Source organism: Xenopus laevis, chromosome 1L, assembly GCF_017654675.1.
Source record: "Xenopus laevis strain J_2021 chromosome 1L, Xenopus_laevis_v10.1, whole genome shotgun sequence".
Classification (NCBI taxonomy): Eukaryota; Metazoa; Chordata; class Amphibia; order Anura; family Pipidae; genus Xenopus; species Xenopus laevis.
In genome coordinates, this window is record NC_054371.1 from 231,071,731 (window position 1) to 231,091,978 (window position 20,248).

Below are 20,248 nucleotides of genomic sequence, written 5' to 3' on the forward strand. Positions count from 1 at the left end.
GACCAATGGGCACACGGCCACGCCCCTGATTCACACCCAGTCATGTTTATTATACAGAAACCCCCCAATCATGCACCTGCCCACTCTCTCCCCCTAGCCCTGCCCACTCTCTCCCCCTAGCCCTGCCCACTCTCTCCCGCTAGCCCTGCCCACTCTCTCCCGCTAGCCCTGCCCCTTTCCAGAATGCACTTTTATGTCTCTTGGGGCCCCTTTGTCAGAGAAGGGCAAATAATGGGGCAGTGGTTTCAGAGGGGGGAGCTCAGTGACTGGGGGCCCAGGGGCAGATAAGAAGAAAGTTACAATAATCCAGGAGGGAAAGAGTTACTGTAATTGTCACATTTGGTGAGAAACATGTGATTATTGGTACAATGTCGTATAATGTGTTTTTCTTTCCATGTTCCTCCCAGTCTGAGTATTCAGAGAACAGTAAGATTTTCCACTACCCCCCCCCCCCCACTGCCCGGCTGATGTAGGAGCCGCTGTACTGACTCACCCCACGACTCAGTGTTTGGCTTTGTGATCTGTGGGGCAAATACTGAAGATAAAATGACAATTAGAACTGAGCAGAGGGGGTGGAATGAGCCAAGAGAACATAATGTGGGAATGTGGGGAACGGGCCACTCACATACAGAAATACAGCCCAACGGCTCCAGTAAAACTGTGAGAGCCCATGTGCCTCTAATAATGGGAGGAGCTTGATGACATCACATCATCAAAATGGCGGATGGCGGATGCAGAAACATCACAGGAAAGATAGATTTGATTCTGCATTTTTTTTTATATTTAGATGAAATCTCCCCGATCTGTGCACAGTTTGTGATTTGGGGCGATATTATGTACAGTGTTGACTTTCCCTTTAATTTTGTCTCAGCCCTATAACCCTGGGAGTGGCTGGGAGTTACAGTCCTATAATACACACACATATAGATATACATATATACATATATATAGTGCCAGTATTATATATAGTCATATCACAGTGAATCACTACTTTGTATTAGTGTCTGTGCCAGTCATGAAGGTGAATAATTCCTCATATATATATATATATATATTATTGGTCGTGTTAATACCCTGAATGATTCGCTGGAGAAAGGTAGAACTGCTTGATAAAGGGACAGTAGAAAATAAAAGTTATTGAGTAAAAAAGCAGTGAAGACTTGTGTGGCCCCAGCAATAAAATGAGTAGGGCCCAAGAGAAGGGAGGGATAACAGAGCAGGACAGCGAATGGGAAGAATTTAATGGGATTAGAGATTAGGACTCAGGATCAGTCTCTGGTTGATATCAAACCAGACAGGAGCTGGTTAATTCCCCACTGAGCTGGTTAATGGCAGTTTCATAATTATTCCACTGAGCCAGGCAGGGAGCAGAGCACCATTAATAGGTTAATAGGGAGTGTACGATATATATTGGGATCCATTATCTGGAAACCTGTTTTCCAGAAAACTCCAAATTATGGAAGTTTCCCATAGACGCCATATTTTATTCAAATAAAACACATTTTACAAAACTGATTTCCTTTTTCTGTGTAATAATAAAACAGTCGCTTGTACTTGATCCCAACTAAGATATAATTAATCCTTATTGGAGGCAAAACCAGACTATTGGGTTTAATATTTACATGATTTTCCAGTAGACTTAAGGGATAAAGATCCAAATTATGGAAACATCCGTTATTCAGAAAGCTCCGAATGATGGAAAGGTCGTCTCCCATAGACACCATTATAATCAAATAATCCAAATTTAAAAAAATTATTTTATGTAGTTGATCCCAACTAAGATATAATTAATCCTTATTGGAAGCAAAACCAGCCTATTGGCTTTATTTCATGTTTATATGATTTTCTAGTAGACTTAAGGAGTAAAGATCCAAATTACAGAAAGATCCATTATCTGGAAAGCCCCAGGTCCCGAGCATTCTGGATAACAGGTCCCATACCTGTAATAATAAAACAGTCGCTTGTACTTGATCCCAACTAAGATATAATTAATCCTTATTGGAAGCAGAACCAGCCTATTGGGTTTATTTCATGTTTAAATGATTTTCTAGTAGACTTAAGGTATGAAGATCCAAATTACAGAAAGATCCATTATCCAGAAAGCTCCAGGTTCAGAGCATTCTGGATAACAGGTCCCGTACCTACTGGGGGGCAGTATATTTTTATATATTTGATTGGCACAGATGGGAAGCAATTGGGATACAGTAAGGGGCTGATTCACTAAGGGTCGAATATCGAGGGTTAATTAACCCTCGATATTCGACTAGGATTTAGCGCAAATACTGCGATCGTACGATCGAAGGATTATTCCTTCGATCGAACGATTAAATCCTTCGAATCGAACGATTCGAAGGATTTTAATCCAACGATCTAAGGAATATCCTTCCATCAAAAAAACTTAGGAAAGCCTATGGGGACCTTCCCCATAGGCTAACATTGACTTTGGTAGATTTTAGCTGCCGAACTAGGGGGTCGAAGTTTTTTTTAAAGAGACAGTACTTTGACTATCGAATGGTCGAATAGTCGAACGATTTTTAGTACGAATCCTTCGATTCGAAGTCGTAGTCGAAGGTAGAAGTAGCCCATTCGATGGTCGAAGTAGCCCAAAAAATACTTTGAAATTCGAAGTTTTTTTACTTCAAATCCTTCACTCGAATTTAGTGAATCAGCCCCTAAGTGTGGGGGTTCCACTATTCACCCCAATTGCACCTGCCAAAATAGCCCCTGTGATACCCATCCCCCCAGTTTTCAGTGGAGGTGGAGATTAGAGCAACATTAAAGTTGTTCCATAATGACCCCCCAATGAATTCAGGAGATCATGTGACAGACAGAAGAGGGTGAGAATGGAAGTCGTGTTTCCTGTTTGAGCCTCGTGGGCCAATCAGATTGCAGATCTGTGTGTGAGTGACACATGGGTGCCAGAGCCAGTAGTAATACAAGTGAGTGGATGATATTGCCGAGGGCACAATATCTTCCCTTTTCTGAAGGTCATTGTGGGTGACAGTATGAAATAGACTTTTTAACATTATAAGCATGGAATTCTGGAGGGGAAATAGTATTGCCATTTACACTTGTAGTTGAACCATAGTGTGTCATTTTATTTACCTTTCCCTGTGGCCCCTGTGAGGTTTGGGGCCCAGGGAAAATGTCATTTGTGCTCCAGCCCTGCTGTTAGATGTGCTCTACACAGACAATGTGCTGGCTACATAATAACAGAAGGTAAATTAAGGTGAATTTCCCCTTTAATAATGGATGTTGCTTGTGCAGGTCTGGCTGGGCTCCCACCCTGCTATTGCTGATGTCTCTCTCCATTCTGCGCTCTCCCTCCCTCCCTCCCTCCCTCCCTCCTGTGTCTCTCCTTCACTGCACTCCCTCCCTCCCTCCCTCCTGCACTCCCTCCCTGTCTCTGGTCCCAGCCTTGTGTGTGTGAGTCTGTGGGCGAGTGCTGACGTCAGAGCAGCTGCACTGGTACAGGGATGTGATGGGCACAATGTGCCAGGGAATGTGATGGGCACAGAGGAGACGTGATACCCGCAGTGGAAGGTGAGACTGGGGTTGGGGGGGGGTGCAGGGGTGTCGGAGCATCTCTGCTTTGGGCTCAGCTGTGACATTTATAATGGGCTGTGGGGACGGGGGCAGGGTGTGTACTGGGGATACACAGTTGTGTCTTTTATATGTATGTGATATATGTGTGTCTCTATACATGGATGTGCCTCTCTCTCTTTATATATATATATATATATCTATACATAGACTTGTCTTTGTGTGTCGTTCTACATATGGCTTAGTGTGTATATCTGACTCTTTATATGTGTGTGTGTCATTCTCTGAGTCTGTGTCACTGTGTGTCCATATGCTGTTGTCTGTTTGTGTGTCTGTTTCCCTGGGGTTGTGTTGGTCTGTGTGTTTGTGCTTTGTCTGTGTGTATTGCTTTGTATACGTATGTGTGTCGCTGGGATGCTGCGTCTCCTTGTTGTCCTGGCCTGGGCTTGTTTATCAGTGTGTATTGTGCATAGAGAGGTGTCGGGTAGTAACACTATGATGTGTGCAGCTGTGTCCGTGTGTATAGATATCAGTCTGTCTGTATTTAATTCTAATGACAGTGTGAGTGTGTTGTGATGATATAAGTGTGTGTCTTTGTACATATCAGCAGGCCGGGGGGTGGCTTATTTATTTCTGTTTATCTGACAGTTTATCGTCATCAGTGCTGGTGTGTCACATTACTGTGTGTGTGTCAGTGTGTGTGTCAGTGTATATGTGTGTGTGTATCAGTGTGTGTGTCAGTGTATATGTGTGTGTATATCAGTGTGTGTGTCAGTGTATATGTGTGTGTGTGTCAGTGTGTGTGTGTGTGTCAGTGTGTGTGTGTGTGTGTGTGTGTGTCAGTGTGTGTGTCAGTGTATGTGTGTGTGTCAGTGTGTGTGTGTGTCAATGTATATGTGTGTGTGTGTGTGTCAGTGTATATGTGTGTGTGTCAGTGTATATGTGTGTCAGTGTGTGTGTGTGTGTGTGTGTGTCAGTGTATATGTGTGAGTGTGTGTCAGTGTGTAGGGCTGTGTCTGTACCCCAGTGTCACATTGCTGTGTGTATGTGGGAAGTGTGTATATATGTGTCTATAGTGGAATGTTGTGTTACTTGTGTGTGTACCCCAGTGTCACATTGCTGGTGTGTGTTTGTATCCAGTTTACACTCTCTCATTTTCCCCAGAGATACACAACACAGGCCCTTGGCCTATTAGTCTAGTTACCTGCCAGCAGCTCCCAGTGTCCTTAGCCAGTGATTGCTGAGGATCATGGGAGTTCTTGTTCCAGCTGAAAGAGACCCAAGCGCTTCGCATATTATTATATTATTCCAGGAATCCCATGACACATCCAGATATACAGTAAAGTGATTTATGTCTGTACCAAGAGCCAGGGCAGCCATCAGGGGGGGACAGGGGGGAGAGTTGTGGGGGGCCCTGAGGGTAAGGGGGGCCCGGCCACGCCACACTTACTTGATTGGCCGGCCCCCATCTTTCTGAGAGCTGCTGACTTCGGGAAGGCATGGACGTTTAAGGGGCCCTGGCCACCAATTTTCTTATAATGGGGGGGGGGGCTGGCCACCAATTTTTTTTCTCATGTGGGGTCCTAGCCACCAATATTCTTTAATGGGGGGCCCTGACCACCAATATCTTTTTATTTTTTATTAACATCTGGGAACCCTAGCCACCAATATTTTTTTGTTTTTTTACTGTGGGGTGGGGAGGGCGGACTTGTAGGTGGGGCTTGCGGTGGGCGCAGCCCAGGGGGCCCAGGAAATTTTGTTGTATGGGGCCCTGTGTTTTCTGATGGCGGTCCTGCCAAGAGCTGACAGTGGGTAAATCCTGCATACACAGGCTGGGGGCACAGCCTCACACAGAAGCACATTGTGCCAGGGACCAGACACAGATACTGCAGTGAGGCCGGATTCCTCTGTAACACAATCCACACAGGGAGAGGAGGGGACATCACTGCTCCTCTCTGCTCAATCCATTCTCTTATTTACTGTACAATGAGAATATCTGGCAGAGCCCTGGGGCCCCCTGAACATCATCTCCACCTATAGGCTGAGGTCTCATATCACACAAAGCCAGGGCCACACGTCTAGGCCAAGATTCCACCCCAGGTCAACATCCAGATCAGGATCTTTCATATTCACACATTCACCCCAATGTCACATCTCCAGCCAAAATCTCTCATATCTATACAGGGGCCAAGGTCTCTCACATCAACACCTAAACCACATCTCTCATATCTCCATCTTAGCCCAGATCTCTCATATTCACACCTACACCTGGATCTCTCATATTCACACCTACACCTGGATCTCTCATATCTGCCCCTTAGCCAAGCTCTCTCATATCCACATCAAGATCAGGATCTCTCACATCCACCCTAGTCATAGATGTCTCATATCAACAACTAGACCAAGATCTCTCATATATGCATCTTACCCTAGATCTCTCATATCCACCCTGGTCATAAATGTCTCATATTAACAACTAGACCAATATCTCTCATATCCACCCTAGTAATATATGTCTCATATGAACAACTAGACCAAGATCTTTTCATTTTATCGACCATACACGGGCCGATAAAAGCTGCCGACAGACCGAGTCGGCAGCTTATTGGCCCGTGTATGGGGCCCCTCGATGGGCTTCCCCGATCGACTTTCGGCCAGATTTCGATCAGATGGCACTAAAAATCCTGACGTATCGCGGCCACATCTGTTCATTGATACAGTCCCATGATCCAACCGCCCATTACCGGTCGTTACTCAAGGTGGGCATATTGGGGAGAGATCCACTCGCTTGGAAACGAGCGGATCTCTCCGTGTATGGCCACCTTTAGCCTAGATCTCTCATATCCACCCTAGTCATAGATGTCTCATGTCAACAACTAGACCAAGATCTCTCATATATGCACCTTAGCCTAGATCTCACATATCCACCCAAGTCATAGATGTCTCATATCAACAACTAGACCAAGATCTTTTATATACGCATCTTAGCCTAGATCTCTCATATCCACCCTGATCATAGATGTCTCATATCAACATCTAGACCAATACCTCTCATATCCACCTTAGTCATAGATGTCTCATATCAACAACTAGACCAAGATCTCTCAAATATACACCTTAGCTTAGATCTCTCATATCCACACTAGTCATATATATCTCATATGAACAACTAGACAAGTCTACGGGCGTCATTTTTGCTGAGAAACAAGGCGAAAAAATTTGCCCATCCCTACCTAGATCTCTCATATCCACCCTAGTCTTAGACGTCTCATATCAACAACTAGACCAAGATCTCTCATATATGCACCTTAGCCTAGATCTCTCATATCCCCCCTAGTCATAGACATCTCATATTAACAACTAGACCAAGATCTCTCATAAATGCACCTTAGCCTTGATCTCGCATATCCACCCAAGTTATAGATGTCTCATAACAACTAGACTAAGATCTCTCATATATGCATCTTAGCCTAGATCTCTCATATCCACCCTAGTCATAGATGTCTCATATCAACAACTAAACCAAGATCTCTCATATATGCACTTTAGCCTAGAGCTCTCATATCCACCCTACGCATTGACTTTCACATCTACATCAACAAGGATCAAGATCTCTCATTTCAGTAAATGTAGATAAGGTGTGCTTCAAAAGTGGATTAAGCTCTTTGCAGCCCCGGGTGCACGCCGTACCCCCTGCCAGGGTAACGCATACATGTAGTGAATAAAGCAGCAGCACTCCGGTATTTTTGAAAATTTGCAAACCTTTACTTAGATGCAATAGGCAACGTTTCGGGCTACGCAGGCCCTTTGTCAAGCCGGCTTGACAAAGGGCCTGCGTAGCCCGAAACGTTGCCTATTGCATCTAAGTAAAGGTTTGCAAATTTTCAAAAATACCGGAGTGCTGCTGCTTTATTCACTACAAGATCTCTCATTTCCTCACCTAGGCCCCAGTCTCTCTCATCTATACCTATGTCACACGAAGACCTCTCATACCTACATCTAAGTCAGGATCTTTCACATCCACCCTAGGCATAGACCTTTTACATCCTCTCCAGACAGACATCTCATATCAACACCTAGATCAAAATGTCTCATATCCACACCTAGGTCCTGGTCTCTTTCACCCACGCCTATTTAAGCCACACCAAGATCTCTCATATGAGCACATAGGCCAAGGTCTATCACATCCACCATAGACCTCTCACATCAGCATATAGATCACAATCTTACATACACCTATGCCAAGATCTCCTATATCTGCACCTTAGCTAAGTTCACTCATATCTACATCTAAGTCAGGATCTCTTGGCATAGACTTCTTACATCCTTTCTAAGCAGAAGTCTCATATGAATGCCTAGATCAAGATCTCTCATATCCACACCTAGGTCCATCTCACACATCCACAACTAGGCCTGATGTCTCAAATCCCTCTCATATCTTCTCCTAGGCCAAGATCTCTCACATCAACCCTAGGCATAGGCCTCTCACATCCACCCTAGTCAGACATCTCATATGAATACCTAGACCAGTGATCCCCAACCAGTAGCTCGCGAGCAACCTGTTGCTCACCAACCCCTTGGATGTTGCTCCAAGTAGCCTCAAAGCAGGTGCTTATTTTTGAATTTTAGGCTTAGAGGCAAGTTTTGGTTTCATCAAAACCAGGTGTTCTGCCAAATAGAGCCTCCTGTAGGCTGCTAGTCCTCATAGGGGCTACCAAACAGCCAACCGCAGCACTTATTTGACATCCCCATGGACTTTCTCATGCTCGTGTTGCTCTCCAGCTCCTTTTACACTTAAATGTGGCTCACGAGTAAAAAAGGTTGGGGAACCCTGACCTAGACCATGATCTCTCATATCCACAACTTGGTCTGATGTCTCAAATCTGCATCCAAGTCAATAGGTCAAGATCTCTTAACCACACCTAGGCTTACACTCAGCTCTGTAAGTGCCCCATGCCCCATCTCATAGTGCAGCCATTTGCTTTAACCTGGAATGGCTAAATGAAGTTGGTAAAGAGCAAGTTAGTAAAGAGCAGCAAGCAGTAAGAGAAGAAAGGAGCAGAAGGGATATGGAAAGGGAAGGGACAATTAAGCGCAAACTGTAGTACATCAGTGTTGGAATCCACACAAGGATTTAATTGAAAGTGCAACTAAGAATCACAAATGCAGCAGAGAAATAAAGGATCTGTATGTGTATTGCGGGGTCACTGTGTGTTTTGTATGTGTATTGCTGGATCAATGTGTGTTCAGGTGGGCATACTGTGTGTGGCCCCTCATACGTTTTCAGTCCACTTGGCCTGTGAACTGTGTGGGTTGCCAACTATTCCAATCGGGGAAAAGAGGCAGGGGGTGGGCGGATGACGTTGGGGGGCAGATGGATGACATTGAGGGGCAGGCGGATGATGCCGGGGGGCAGGAAGATGATGTCAAGGGCAGACTAGTGATGTAAGGGGGTGGGGCTGATGATGTCAGGGGCGGGACTCATGATGTGCTGATCAGCAATTGGCTGATCTCCATGCCATTAATGTTAATGGCCTGTTGGATTTCCTACTTTGGAAATCTGAACAGGCACTTTTTACCCGGACAGCCCCTCCAAGAACCAGGCTGTCCAGGTGAAATCCAGACAGGTCACAACCCTAGTGTAAAGTAAGTCTTCAAGAAGCTTTCACTGTGGGATAGGAGAGTGATTTATATTTGGTGGGGAAAAGGACAGATACAAGCTGTGGCGAATGCTTGTTGTGTTAGCGAGTTGGTAAAGACAGGACTGACTTGCACCCCCCACCAGCACAGTTCTCTGCACCCTGTGTTAGAGTCTTAATTTGGTGATGAGATGCACCAACAAAGTAAACATTGAAAATACGTGAATAAAAAGTGCTCTGATGTTCTTCTGCTTCTTCTTCTGAAACCTTTCTAAAATTTTTCCTAAGCAGAAGAACATCAGCCTCTTTCTTTCTCCTGACAACTTCCTTGACTACTTGCTGGTCAGACTGGTGGGAAAATGACCAGCAGGTGGCGCTGTTGTAACAAAATTCATTCATATAAACAGTACATGTATCCCTTAATACAGGAGTCTACTTTTAGTCTACTTTTAGTAATGTTGTCCCATTATGATCTACATCCATAAAAGCATTGTTACCATTCTGTTCTATGGAAAATATTACTTAAATATTGATTTATGAGAACATGTATATTGCTATATTTAACAAACAACTATTTCTTATGTAACCGTAATATAATAAATATCTGAATGAAAAGCATGAAACAGGAGGGTGATTTAGTCAAGCTGTTTGTTGACAGCGTCTTGCGATCTACTGATCACCAGCTAAAGGTCTACGGGTAGATCCCGATCTATCTTTTGGGCACCCCTGCCTTAATATCTTGGAATTAAAATGAATAAATAATGAATGTACATAGCAAAGGTGCTGAGAATAGCCCTCTCATCAATTCACTTATTTTAAAGGTATATTTATCCTTTAAATGAGCAATAAGAGGAGTGCTTTTGCGCCCCATAGTGCTCTAACACTTGTGTCTCTGAATTGATTGATTATCCCTAGTGTGAATAATAAGGGTAAGGCCAGACGAGGAGATTCGGGGAGATTTTGTCGCCTGGCGACTTATCGCCACGTCTTTTGCGCGACTATCTCCCCGAACTGCCTCAGCGTTTTTTAGTCATAGGCTATAGCGCAAAATCGACCTGCGCTAATGCACACGCGGCGATGCGTTTTCAATAGTCGCCCGAAGTTGCCTCACTGGCGATAAGTCACCAGGCGACAAAATCTCCCCGAATCTCCTCGTCTGGCCTTACCCTAAGGCAAGTTGGTGTCAGGGAAAGGGGCTGTAGTTGAGATGAATTGAGAGATGGAATGTGCACAAATAAGGCAGAAAACACTTATCTCAGGGTTGCGTTACCTGCAGTTATTGTTGGGGGACTATACCAAGCCTTGGTGGGGGTCACTGACAGTCAGTGTTTGGATGACATGTGACACACGCAGGCAGTTTGGGGCTATGTGGATGGAATGCATGTGGCACTCAGCATTATGATGGGATGGGCCTCTTGTTACAGGTTCTATTCTGGGCAGGGAGTCTCATTCTGTCTCCTCATGTCACACATTGTGGCACAGTTACTGGGGGGACACACTGAGCTCGGGGGGATAACAGAGTTGGACTGGACAGCAGTGGAATGTTTAATGGGTGCACCAGCCAGAACCTCGTGCTATGTGAGTAATAATCACCTTTACCCCACAGCTTTACAATTTACTGGAGTGCCCCCCAGGATCACTGATACTCCATTCTGCGGGTGTAAATTAGATGGTGCTGAAGGGCACTGGGTGTGGGTGAAGGTGAAGTGTTTGCTTGTGCCAGAGAATGTAAAGTTCATCCTCTCAGGTAGGACCTCTCAGCACAGTTCTTGGCTTGGGTCATGTAATCACTGCAGAGAGTTGAACTGCACTGCTCAATATTTCATCTGTCCACTCTTCTTCCTCCACAGGTGGGGCACTATAAGGACCCCCTTTTCATCTCTTGCTGATTTACCAATGTGCTGAAGAAGCCACTGATGATGGATAGCCCACCCAAGCTTGCTGGAGAAACTCTGATTGTGCACCACATACCCCTGGTGCATTGCCAAGTTCCTGATAGAAAGTGTTGCCCAACTTCTAAGAGATCTCACTCCTATGGCAACAATGACCTTGGCCTTACCAGAACCACCTCCCTCCCAGAAAGGGACCTCTCTCAAGCCGACTCTTTGGTGTACAGCAGCATAATTCAAGCTTCGAAACCTACTGTTATTGAAACGGGAATCAAGAAAGAGGAGGATTGGCAAGGACCTAGTACTAGAAAACGGCACAACCCATTCCTACCCAGTGAGGAAGAGGAGGAAGTTATAGTCGGCGGAGGTGCAGCAGAGAAATCATTCCACCTTCACAATGCTTCCAGTGTCCCTAAATCATGTTTCCATTTCAAGGAACCAGCTCTGCCACCATTCCACCTCCATGACACTGCACCCATTGTGAAGCCTTGGATGGTGAATTGTAGGTCAGGGCTGGTGGATGGACAAGAGAAGACCTCACCTGATGACATACAGAAAGGGAGCAATGGCAACCAAGGTCCATCAGAACTCATCACTGAAGAACATGTATGGAATCAGCATACTGTACCCACCTACACTCTGGACTGGAACCAGAGCTCAGATTTAGGAAACCAAGATCTCCTGCAGAGCCGAGAATGTAGTTGCAATGGTTCAGACACATTAAGGCACTGTAGGTGTTACAGTGCTTCCAGTCAGTCAGAAATGGACCAGCAGGTGAGTTACGTCAGCGACTCCTCGTGCAATAGTTCTGATGGCATTCTGGTTAACTTCAGCACCTTGTATAACAAGATGAATGGACAACCCAGGTCCAACCTTAATTCTGGAAGCCTCTCCTGTGACTCCTCGTTTTGTAGCCACCCAGACACAGGAGCTTTTTATCTTGACCTGCAAACATCGCCCACAGAATCCAAAATGTCATGTGACTCACACCTCCATGACTGCTCTGGAAAGCAATGTGGGTGTCACCACCACCACCCATCTTCTCCAGTACTGGATGCCAACTGCAATTCCTACCATTTAAACTGCGACTTAAGGGAGTGTCCTGGGGAAAACTCTGATCTGACCTCTTGCTTTCAGAGTCAAGCTCGGCTAGTGGTGGCCACTCAGAATTATTATAAGCTTGTTACTTGTGATTTGTCATCTCAGTCCTCTCCAAGCCCAGCAGGATCCTCCATCACTAGCTGCTCAGATGAGCAAACTAAAGGCAGCCCAGTTCAGCCCACAGAATATTTCCTCTTCCAACAATCAGACACAAATCTAGATACGAATGAACCTAAAGGGCCCATAGAACGTTCCAAGTCAGACATCATTGAAGGACAGGTCTATGTGAATGTGTCACCTCCAAATTTCACCACTGGTCGCCAGCGTTCACGCAGTTATGATCGTAGCTTGGATAAGAGTCAGAGTACACGTCTAGGGTCGCTGGAGCGCATGTTAAGCTGCCCAGTTAAACTAAGTGAGGGTCAAGTTGGCCAAGCCCAAAGTTCATCTCCTAAAAGGGTGACTTCCTTTATGGAGTTAGCCAAGACCAGAAAGAAGAATGGCATCAGCCCGCCTCTGAGAACCAGCGGGGATTCATCTTTGGAATTTTCCCCTATTACAGAGTTCCACCATGATGGCAATGGGATTACAGAGCATGGAGAATTCCGTAGTCAGAGCCTCCCACCCATGTCCTTCTTGCACTGTCGGAGTCGGACCTGTGAGGGGTGCACAGGTGATACCAGGGAAGCTAAAGCCACAAATTCCAACCAAATGACTGCAGCCATCCAAACATCAGGGACTTGTGACAGAGACACCAATCAGGAATTGCTCTGCAGTGGGATGGACCCAGGTGGATCTGGTCTGAGCTTCCTACAGTTGGACCTCAGAGCCAAGGCAGATGGTGAGTTAGTAACTGCTTGGTGTTATGAGTCTTTCATCTTATGTTATGAATTTCCTATTCCTTCCCACCAATTAATCATTTATTACCCCTCTCTTGGAATGAAATACCATAAACATGACTGCCCTCACAGTAAAGAACCCCTTCCTATGCTGATGGTGATATCTAATTTCCTTCCCACCAATTTATCACTCATTCCCCCTCTCTTGGTAGGGAATCCCATAACTTGACTGTCCTTACAGTAAAGAACCCCTTCCTATGCTGATGGTGAGATCTCCTTTCCTCCCGACCAATGAATCACTCATTCCCCCTCTCTTGGTAGGGAATCCCATAACCTGACTGTCCTTACAGTAAAGAACCCCTTCCTATGCTGATGGTGAGATCTCCTTTCCTCCCCACCAATGAATCACTCATTCCCCCTCTCTTGGTAGGGAATCCCATAACTTGACTGTCCTTACAGTAAAGAACCCCTTCCTATGCTGATGGTGAAATCTCCTTTCCTCCCCACCAATGAATCACTCATTCCCCCTCTCTTGGTAGGGAATCCCATAACCTGACTGCCCTTACAGTAAAGAACCCCTTCCTATGCTGATGGTGAGATCTCCTTTCCTCCCCACCAATGAATCACTCATTCCCCCTCTCTTGGTAGGGAATCCCATAACCTGACTGCCCTTACAGTAAAGAACCCCTTCCTATGCTGATGGTGAGATCTCCTTTCCTCCCCACCAATGAATCACTCATTCCCCCTCTCTTGGTAGGGAATCCCATAACCTGACTGTCCTTACAATATTTTGTCAGAACAGATATTTTTTCTGGGTGCTGCTCCCCACTGCCTGTGTGCACCCAGAGCTGCAGTTGAGATTGCAGTTGTCACTATACTGTTATATTCCATAGAGAGGCTGAGGAATTTCACGGATGGTGCACGAGCGTGACTAATGCAATCGCTCAGCAGTGACCAGGAGATTCCAGAGAGGCGCATGTATAAATAGCGAGAGTGCTGGGCCGAGGGAGAGACAGTCGTTCTGCAGCTGTTACTTAGTGAGGGACAGAGAGACCCCACCCCAGACGCAGAGTGTTCCTCAATAGCAGCTCCATTCCCTGGAAAGATCTATAAATAACAAATATATTACCCAATTAGACATACGGCCACGTGAGCTCACACTTTACTGCGGCCTGCCCCGGGGACACGGAGAGATAAGTAACCGACTCAAGGCACAACCAAAGCTTCTCTCCCAGAGGGAAAACGCATGTAATATCCAAAGACCAACTCATAATCAATTGCTTTCTGTTGTATTGTTTGGGGAGTCAGAACAGCAGTGCAGAGAATATAAACAGACAGACAGACGCTGCTTTCAAAGCCAATTCCATTGGGAATATGTAATTCATGTGGAGTGAAACGTTACATTTCCTTCCATTAGCCATAAAAGTGTTTCTGGGGGGGAAGGAAAATGCTCCGTCATCTGTGTTTGCTCAGAGCAAGATGGCCGACGTAGTATCACTGGAGTATCTCCTGCCTCTGTATGTGGGGAGTGTAATGATAATAATAATATTAGTGTTTGTCTCACTACGGAGAGAATCCATGATACGAATGTGAGCTCTGCCCAGTCATGTCATATTAAAACTCAAGCAAGAGGAGAAGGGTCTCTTATATCCCATCAATTAGTGATACATCCATGGAATCCTCAGTGGTCAGACACAACCAGTATTACAATATATAGTGGCCCCAGTATTACAATATATAGTGGCCCCAGTATTACAATATATAGTGGCCCCAGTATAACAATATAAAGTGGCCCCAGTATTACAATATATAGTGGCCCCAGTATTACAATATATAGTGGCCCCAGTATTACAATATATAGTGGCCCCAGTATTACAATATATAGTGGCCCCAGTATTACAATATATAGTGGCCCCAGCATTACAATATATAGTGGCCCCAGTATTACAATATATAGTGGCCCCAGTATTACAATATATAGTGGCCCCAGTATTACAATATATAGTGGCCCCAGTATAACAATATAAAGTGGCCCCAGTATTACAATATATAGTGGCCCCAGTATTACAATATATAGTGGCCCCAGTATTACAATGAATAGTGGCCCCAGTATTACAATATATAGTGGCCCCAGTATTACAATATAAAGTGGCCCCAGTATTACAATATAAAGTGGCCCCAGTATTACAATATTTAGTGGCCCCAGTATTACAATATATAGTGGCCCCAGTATTACAATATATAGTGGCCCCAGTATTACAATATATAGTGGCCCCAGTATTACAATATATAGTGGCCCCAGTATTACAATATATAGTGGCCCCAGTATAACAATATATAGTGGCCCCAGTATTACAATATATAGTGGCCCCAGTATTACAATATTAGTGGCCCCAGTATTACAATATATAGTGGCCCGCATTACAATATATAGTGGCCCCAGCATTAAATATATAGTGGCCCCAGTATTACATATATAGTGGCCCCAGTATTAACAATATATAGTGGCCCCGTATTACAAAATATATTGGCCCCAGTATAACAAATATATGTGCCCAGTATTACAAATTAATGCCCCAGCATTACAATATATAGTGGCCCCGTATTTACAATATATAGTGGCCCAGTATTTACAATATAAAGTGTATAACAATATATAGTGGCCCAGTATTACAATGTATAATGGCCCCAGCATTACCAATATATAGTGGCCCAGTATTTACAATAAAATAGTGGCCCCAGTATTTTCAATATATAGTGGCCCCAGTATTACAATATATAATGGCCCCAAGCATTACAAATATAGTGGCCCAGTATTACAATATTAGTGGCCCCAGTATTACAATATATAGTGGCCCAGTATTACAATATATATAGTGGGCCCAGTATTACAATATATAGTGGCCCCAGTATTACAAATGAATAGTGGCCCCAGTATTACAATATTTTAGTGCCCCCAGTATTACAATATATAGTGGCCCCAGTATAACAATATATAGTGGCCCCAGTATTACATATATAATGGACCAGCATTAAAAATATATAGTGGCCCAGTATTACAATTATAAAATGGCCCCAGTATTACAAAATATATTGGCCCCAGTATAACAATATATAGTGGCCCCAGTATTACAATATATAATGGCCCCAGCATTACAATATATAGTGGCCCCAGTATTTACAATATATAGTGGCCCCAGTATTACAATATAAAGTGTATAACAATATATAGTGGCCCCAGTATTACAATATATAATGGCCCCAGCATTACAATATATAGTGGCCCCAGTATTTACAATATATAGTGGCCCCAGTATTACAAAAATACAGTGGCCCCAGTATACAATATATAATGGCCCCAGCATTACAATATATAGTGGCCCCAGTATTACAATATATAGTGGCCCCAGTATTACAATATATAGTGGCCCCAGTATTAACAATATATATAGTGGCCCCAGTATTACAATATATAGTGGCCCCAGTTTTTACAAAAGAATAGTGGCCCAGTATTACAATATATAGTGGCCCAGTATTACAATATATAGTGGCCCCAGTATAAACAATATATAGTGGCCCCAGTATTACAAATATATAATGGACCAGCATTACAATATATAGTGGCCCCAGTTATTACAATATATAGTGGCCCCAGTATTACAATATATAGTGGCCCAGTATTACAATATATAATGGCCCCGCATTACAATATATAGTGGCCCCAGTATTACAATATATAGTGGCCCAGCATTACAATATATAGTGGCCCAGTATTACAATATATAGTGGCCCCAGTATTACAATTATAGTGGCCCCAGTATAACAATATATAGTGGCCCAGTATACAATATAATAATGGACCCAGCATTACAATATATAGTGGCCACCAGTATTACAATATATAGTGGCCCCAGTATTACAATAAATAGTGGCCCCAGTATTACAATTTATAGTGCCCCAGTATTACAATATATAGTGGCCCCAGTATTAAATATATAGTGGCCCCAGTTATAAAAAATATATAGTGGCCCAGTATTACAATATATAATGGACCCAGCATTACAATATTTTAGTGGCCCCAGTTATTTCAATATATAGTGGCCCCCGTATTTTCAATAATAGTGGCCCCAGTTTACCCAAAATAAAAATGGCCCCCGCATTACAATATATAGTGGCCCCAGTATTACATATAATAGTGGCCCCAAACATTACAATATTTTAGTGGCGCCCAGTATTACAATTATATGGCCCCAAATATTACAATAATATAGTGGGGCCCAGTATTACCCAAAATTATAGTGCCCCAGTTTACCCAAAATAAAAGTGGCCCAGTATTACAATATATAGTGGCCCCCCGTATTACAAGTATATAGTTGGCCCCAGCATTTAACAATTACTATAGTGGGCCCCCAGTATTACAATATATAGTGGCCCCCAGTATTACAATTATTATTTAGTTGGCCCCAGTATACAAAAGATAAGTTGGCCCCCAGTATAAACAATAACTATAGTGGGGGGGGGGGGGGGTGGGGGCGGCGCCCGGGGGGGGGGGGGGGGGCGGCGGGGGGGGGGGGGGGGTAGGGCGGGGGGGGGCGGGGCCCGGGGGGGGGGGAGCCGGGGGGGCGCTCAGCGCACGTCGCGTCGGGCGTGCTTGAAAGCTCGGTCGCGGCGGTCGTAGGCACGCGAGGGCAATCGCAGGGCGGCAGCGCGGGGGTGCCCGTGGGGAGCGCGGGTGAGCGGCGGCGGGGGGCGAGGCTCGTCGGCACGGGAGTCTCTACATGTCACTCACTGAACCAGCCGGTATCGCCGTATCGAAACTCTCTGATGACTCTGCGCCAGAGACGGAAGCAGACTACACTCTCTCGCAATGTAGCATAAGACTAGATCACTCAGCAGACATCTAGCAACGTCGATCGACGCGCGACGTCGTCACACGACTACGCTTATCGACGCCGCGACGTATCTGGCCGATCGCACACAATCCGACGTGCTGCTCACGATACCTGCATCACACTGGCTGGCGTAGTAGAATGCGTGATGTATCTGCACTCATCAAGCATACAACACCTACGCAGACAGTCCGACAGAGAGTGCACGCGACGCACAATGCGATACCTGTTAACGACGTCGCATGCACATAGATCAACTCGGACTCAATAATGACCCTATCGCGGCTAGCGCACGTACGACTGCTCACATCATCTACCTCGTCCTAGTAAATGTACATAATATCTCTGATAGAGGCGATCATCTCTATCTCTCGACGCTCACCTCCGAGACGACGAGACGTCGATCCGAGATCCGCGCACGCAGCGCATGCAGACAGCATTCGTCATGAACCGGCGACTGACTGTCGCTAATCAACTCAACTGCCACGCCACTCGTATGCAGCTACCGCGTGAGCATCTCTGACTAGCAGGCGCGGACTCAGCAGACCGGCGACATCGATCGTCTGCGCTGCTGCTCGGCGCTCAGCGCTGTAACAATCTCTTCCTATAGACACGCCATACTCAGCTAATACAGACATCGTCCTACCGTGTGATCGATGTAGCGTGCAACAGCTAGAACTCGACGCTACCGAGCCGACTACAGCGATATCGTCACAATGCAGCACATGTCATCGATATCCGGGCGACACGCCGCGCCGCGATGCGATCTGCAGCGCGCAGCGACTAACAGCGCGATCGTAAACGTAGGTCTTACTGCATCCTATACAGTATCGACAGCACCATCCTCGACGTCTCAAACTCAGCGTCCTGCTACACAGCCAAGCGGACGCATCTCCCTAGCGCGAGCGCTCAGCATCAGTACGCTCTACGCGTCACATGCCATACGGTCGTCGTCGCTCTACATCGTCATCTAGAAGTAATCGTGAATCACGACACTCGGGTCTCTCTCTCAGTCGAATCGCTCCGACACTCCGCTACACATCAGCATGTCTTCTGCTGCCAACTGGTGCCAGCGCGCACCAATCATCCACGGCCTGTCCGTAGTCGAGATCGGTCAGAATAATGTCTACTCGCAGCGTCTACGATTGACACTCGGCGTGCATATAATCACTTTCAAGCGCTGTATAAGGAGCGATCACGCGCAGTCTCAGCCTAACAGGCGATGACACAGCTCGATACACGTATGTCAAGCTGTGCAGCGTCTGAACGCAGCTGAGCGTACTCGTCATTGTAAACGACCACGCACTGCCTGCTCCGTAACAGCAATAAGTCGTATCAAGCACTACGCTCAGATACTCTCTCAATCTACGATAGAGCGCGGACGATACAATCCTCAGCAGTCTCATCACTAAGAACAATATAGCATGAGCCATCATAGTGTCTGACTCGAGCTTAGATCATATAGCGAAGCGTGAAAAACGGCGCGCTAGATACAGCCGCCGATCACTTCATAGACTATCGTAAAGACCTAGCTCGCTCCTGAGCTCGTATTCATACGGACCTACATCGGCACTCGCGCGACGATTGATGCTATCGCATAGTCATCATGTCACTAGCTCATTACCGCACACAAGCCACTACCTCGAGATATTGCCAAGATCTGACGGCTAAGTCACGACTAGGACACGCATCGCACGCGCTCCGTCACTGATCGCATCATCGTGCGCACTGTGCAGACGCACACGCGATAAGCTCTAAGTCTGACTCGATATCGTATAACTATCTCCAACGCGATGATCCAGAATGCGTCGCTGAAGCGCGTCCGTCATATTCTACGTCACGACTGACGGCTCAGCAGTGGAGAGTCCTGATCTAACCTCGAGATCCATAGAAGCGTGCTCGTCTAGATGACCAGTCATAATAGCGATCAGCTCTAGCCAACTGCTATAAGCATTGTCTAGTACTACCGCTTTGCTGCCACGATCAACGGCCGACTCGCTCAAGTCAGTATCGACGCAGACCGAACATGATAAGCACACGTAATCATGCACACGCATTCACGGCTGCTTCTCCTGCAGCTACTCTGATCATGCGCATGCATAGTGTCCATCGACAGCTCATCAGCCACACCTTGCTCGCGGCCGCATGCAACTCCATGTGACATGCCTAGTCTCTGCACCAGCGGGGCTGAACACATCGTATCTCATATCAGCGATCCTCGCGTATCAGGCTGAACTATTCCATACGTACCTTCATCGTAATGTGCCGCGTACCTACACGCGTCGTCGAAACAACGCGACTCTGCTAGCTGACGATCTGCGCGAGACTCGCTGGTCACGCATCGCGCC

The 20,248-nt window shown here is 45.7% G+C and overlaps 1 protein-coding gene across 3 annotated transcripts in view; it reads left to right on the forward strand.

Annotated features, from left to right (window-relative positions):
• Positions 1-3,389: 3,389 nt before the first annotated feature.
• Positions 3,390-20,248, forward strand: part of rusc2.L (RUN and SH3 domain containing 2 L homeolog) — a 32,337-nt gene continuing 15,478 nt past the window's right edge. For 2 of the 3 annotated variants that reach the window (XM_018267513.2, XM_041570563.1), the window contains exons 1-2: positions 3,391-3,543; positions 11,033-13,013. In XM_018267513.2, coding sequence (XP_018123002.2) covers positions 11,099-13,013 — 1,915 coding nt within the window. In that variant the 5' untranslated portion in view covers positions 3,391-3,543; positions 11,033-11,098. Of the gene's footprint in view, positions 3,544-11,032; positions 13,014-20,248 lie in introns of all 3 variants that reach the window. The other variant, XM_041570557.1, reaches the window with a different exon arrangement.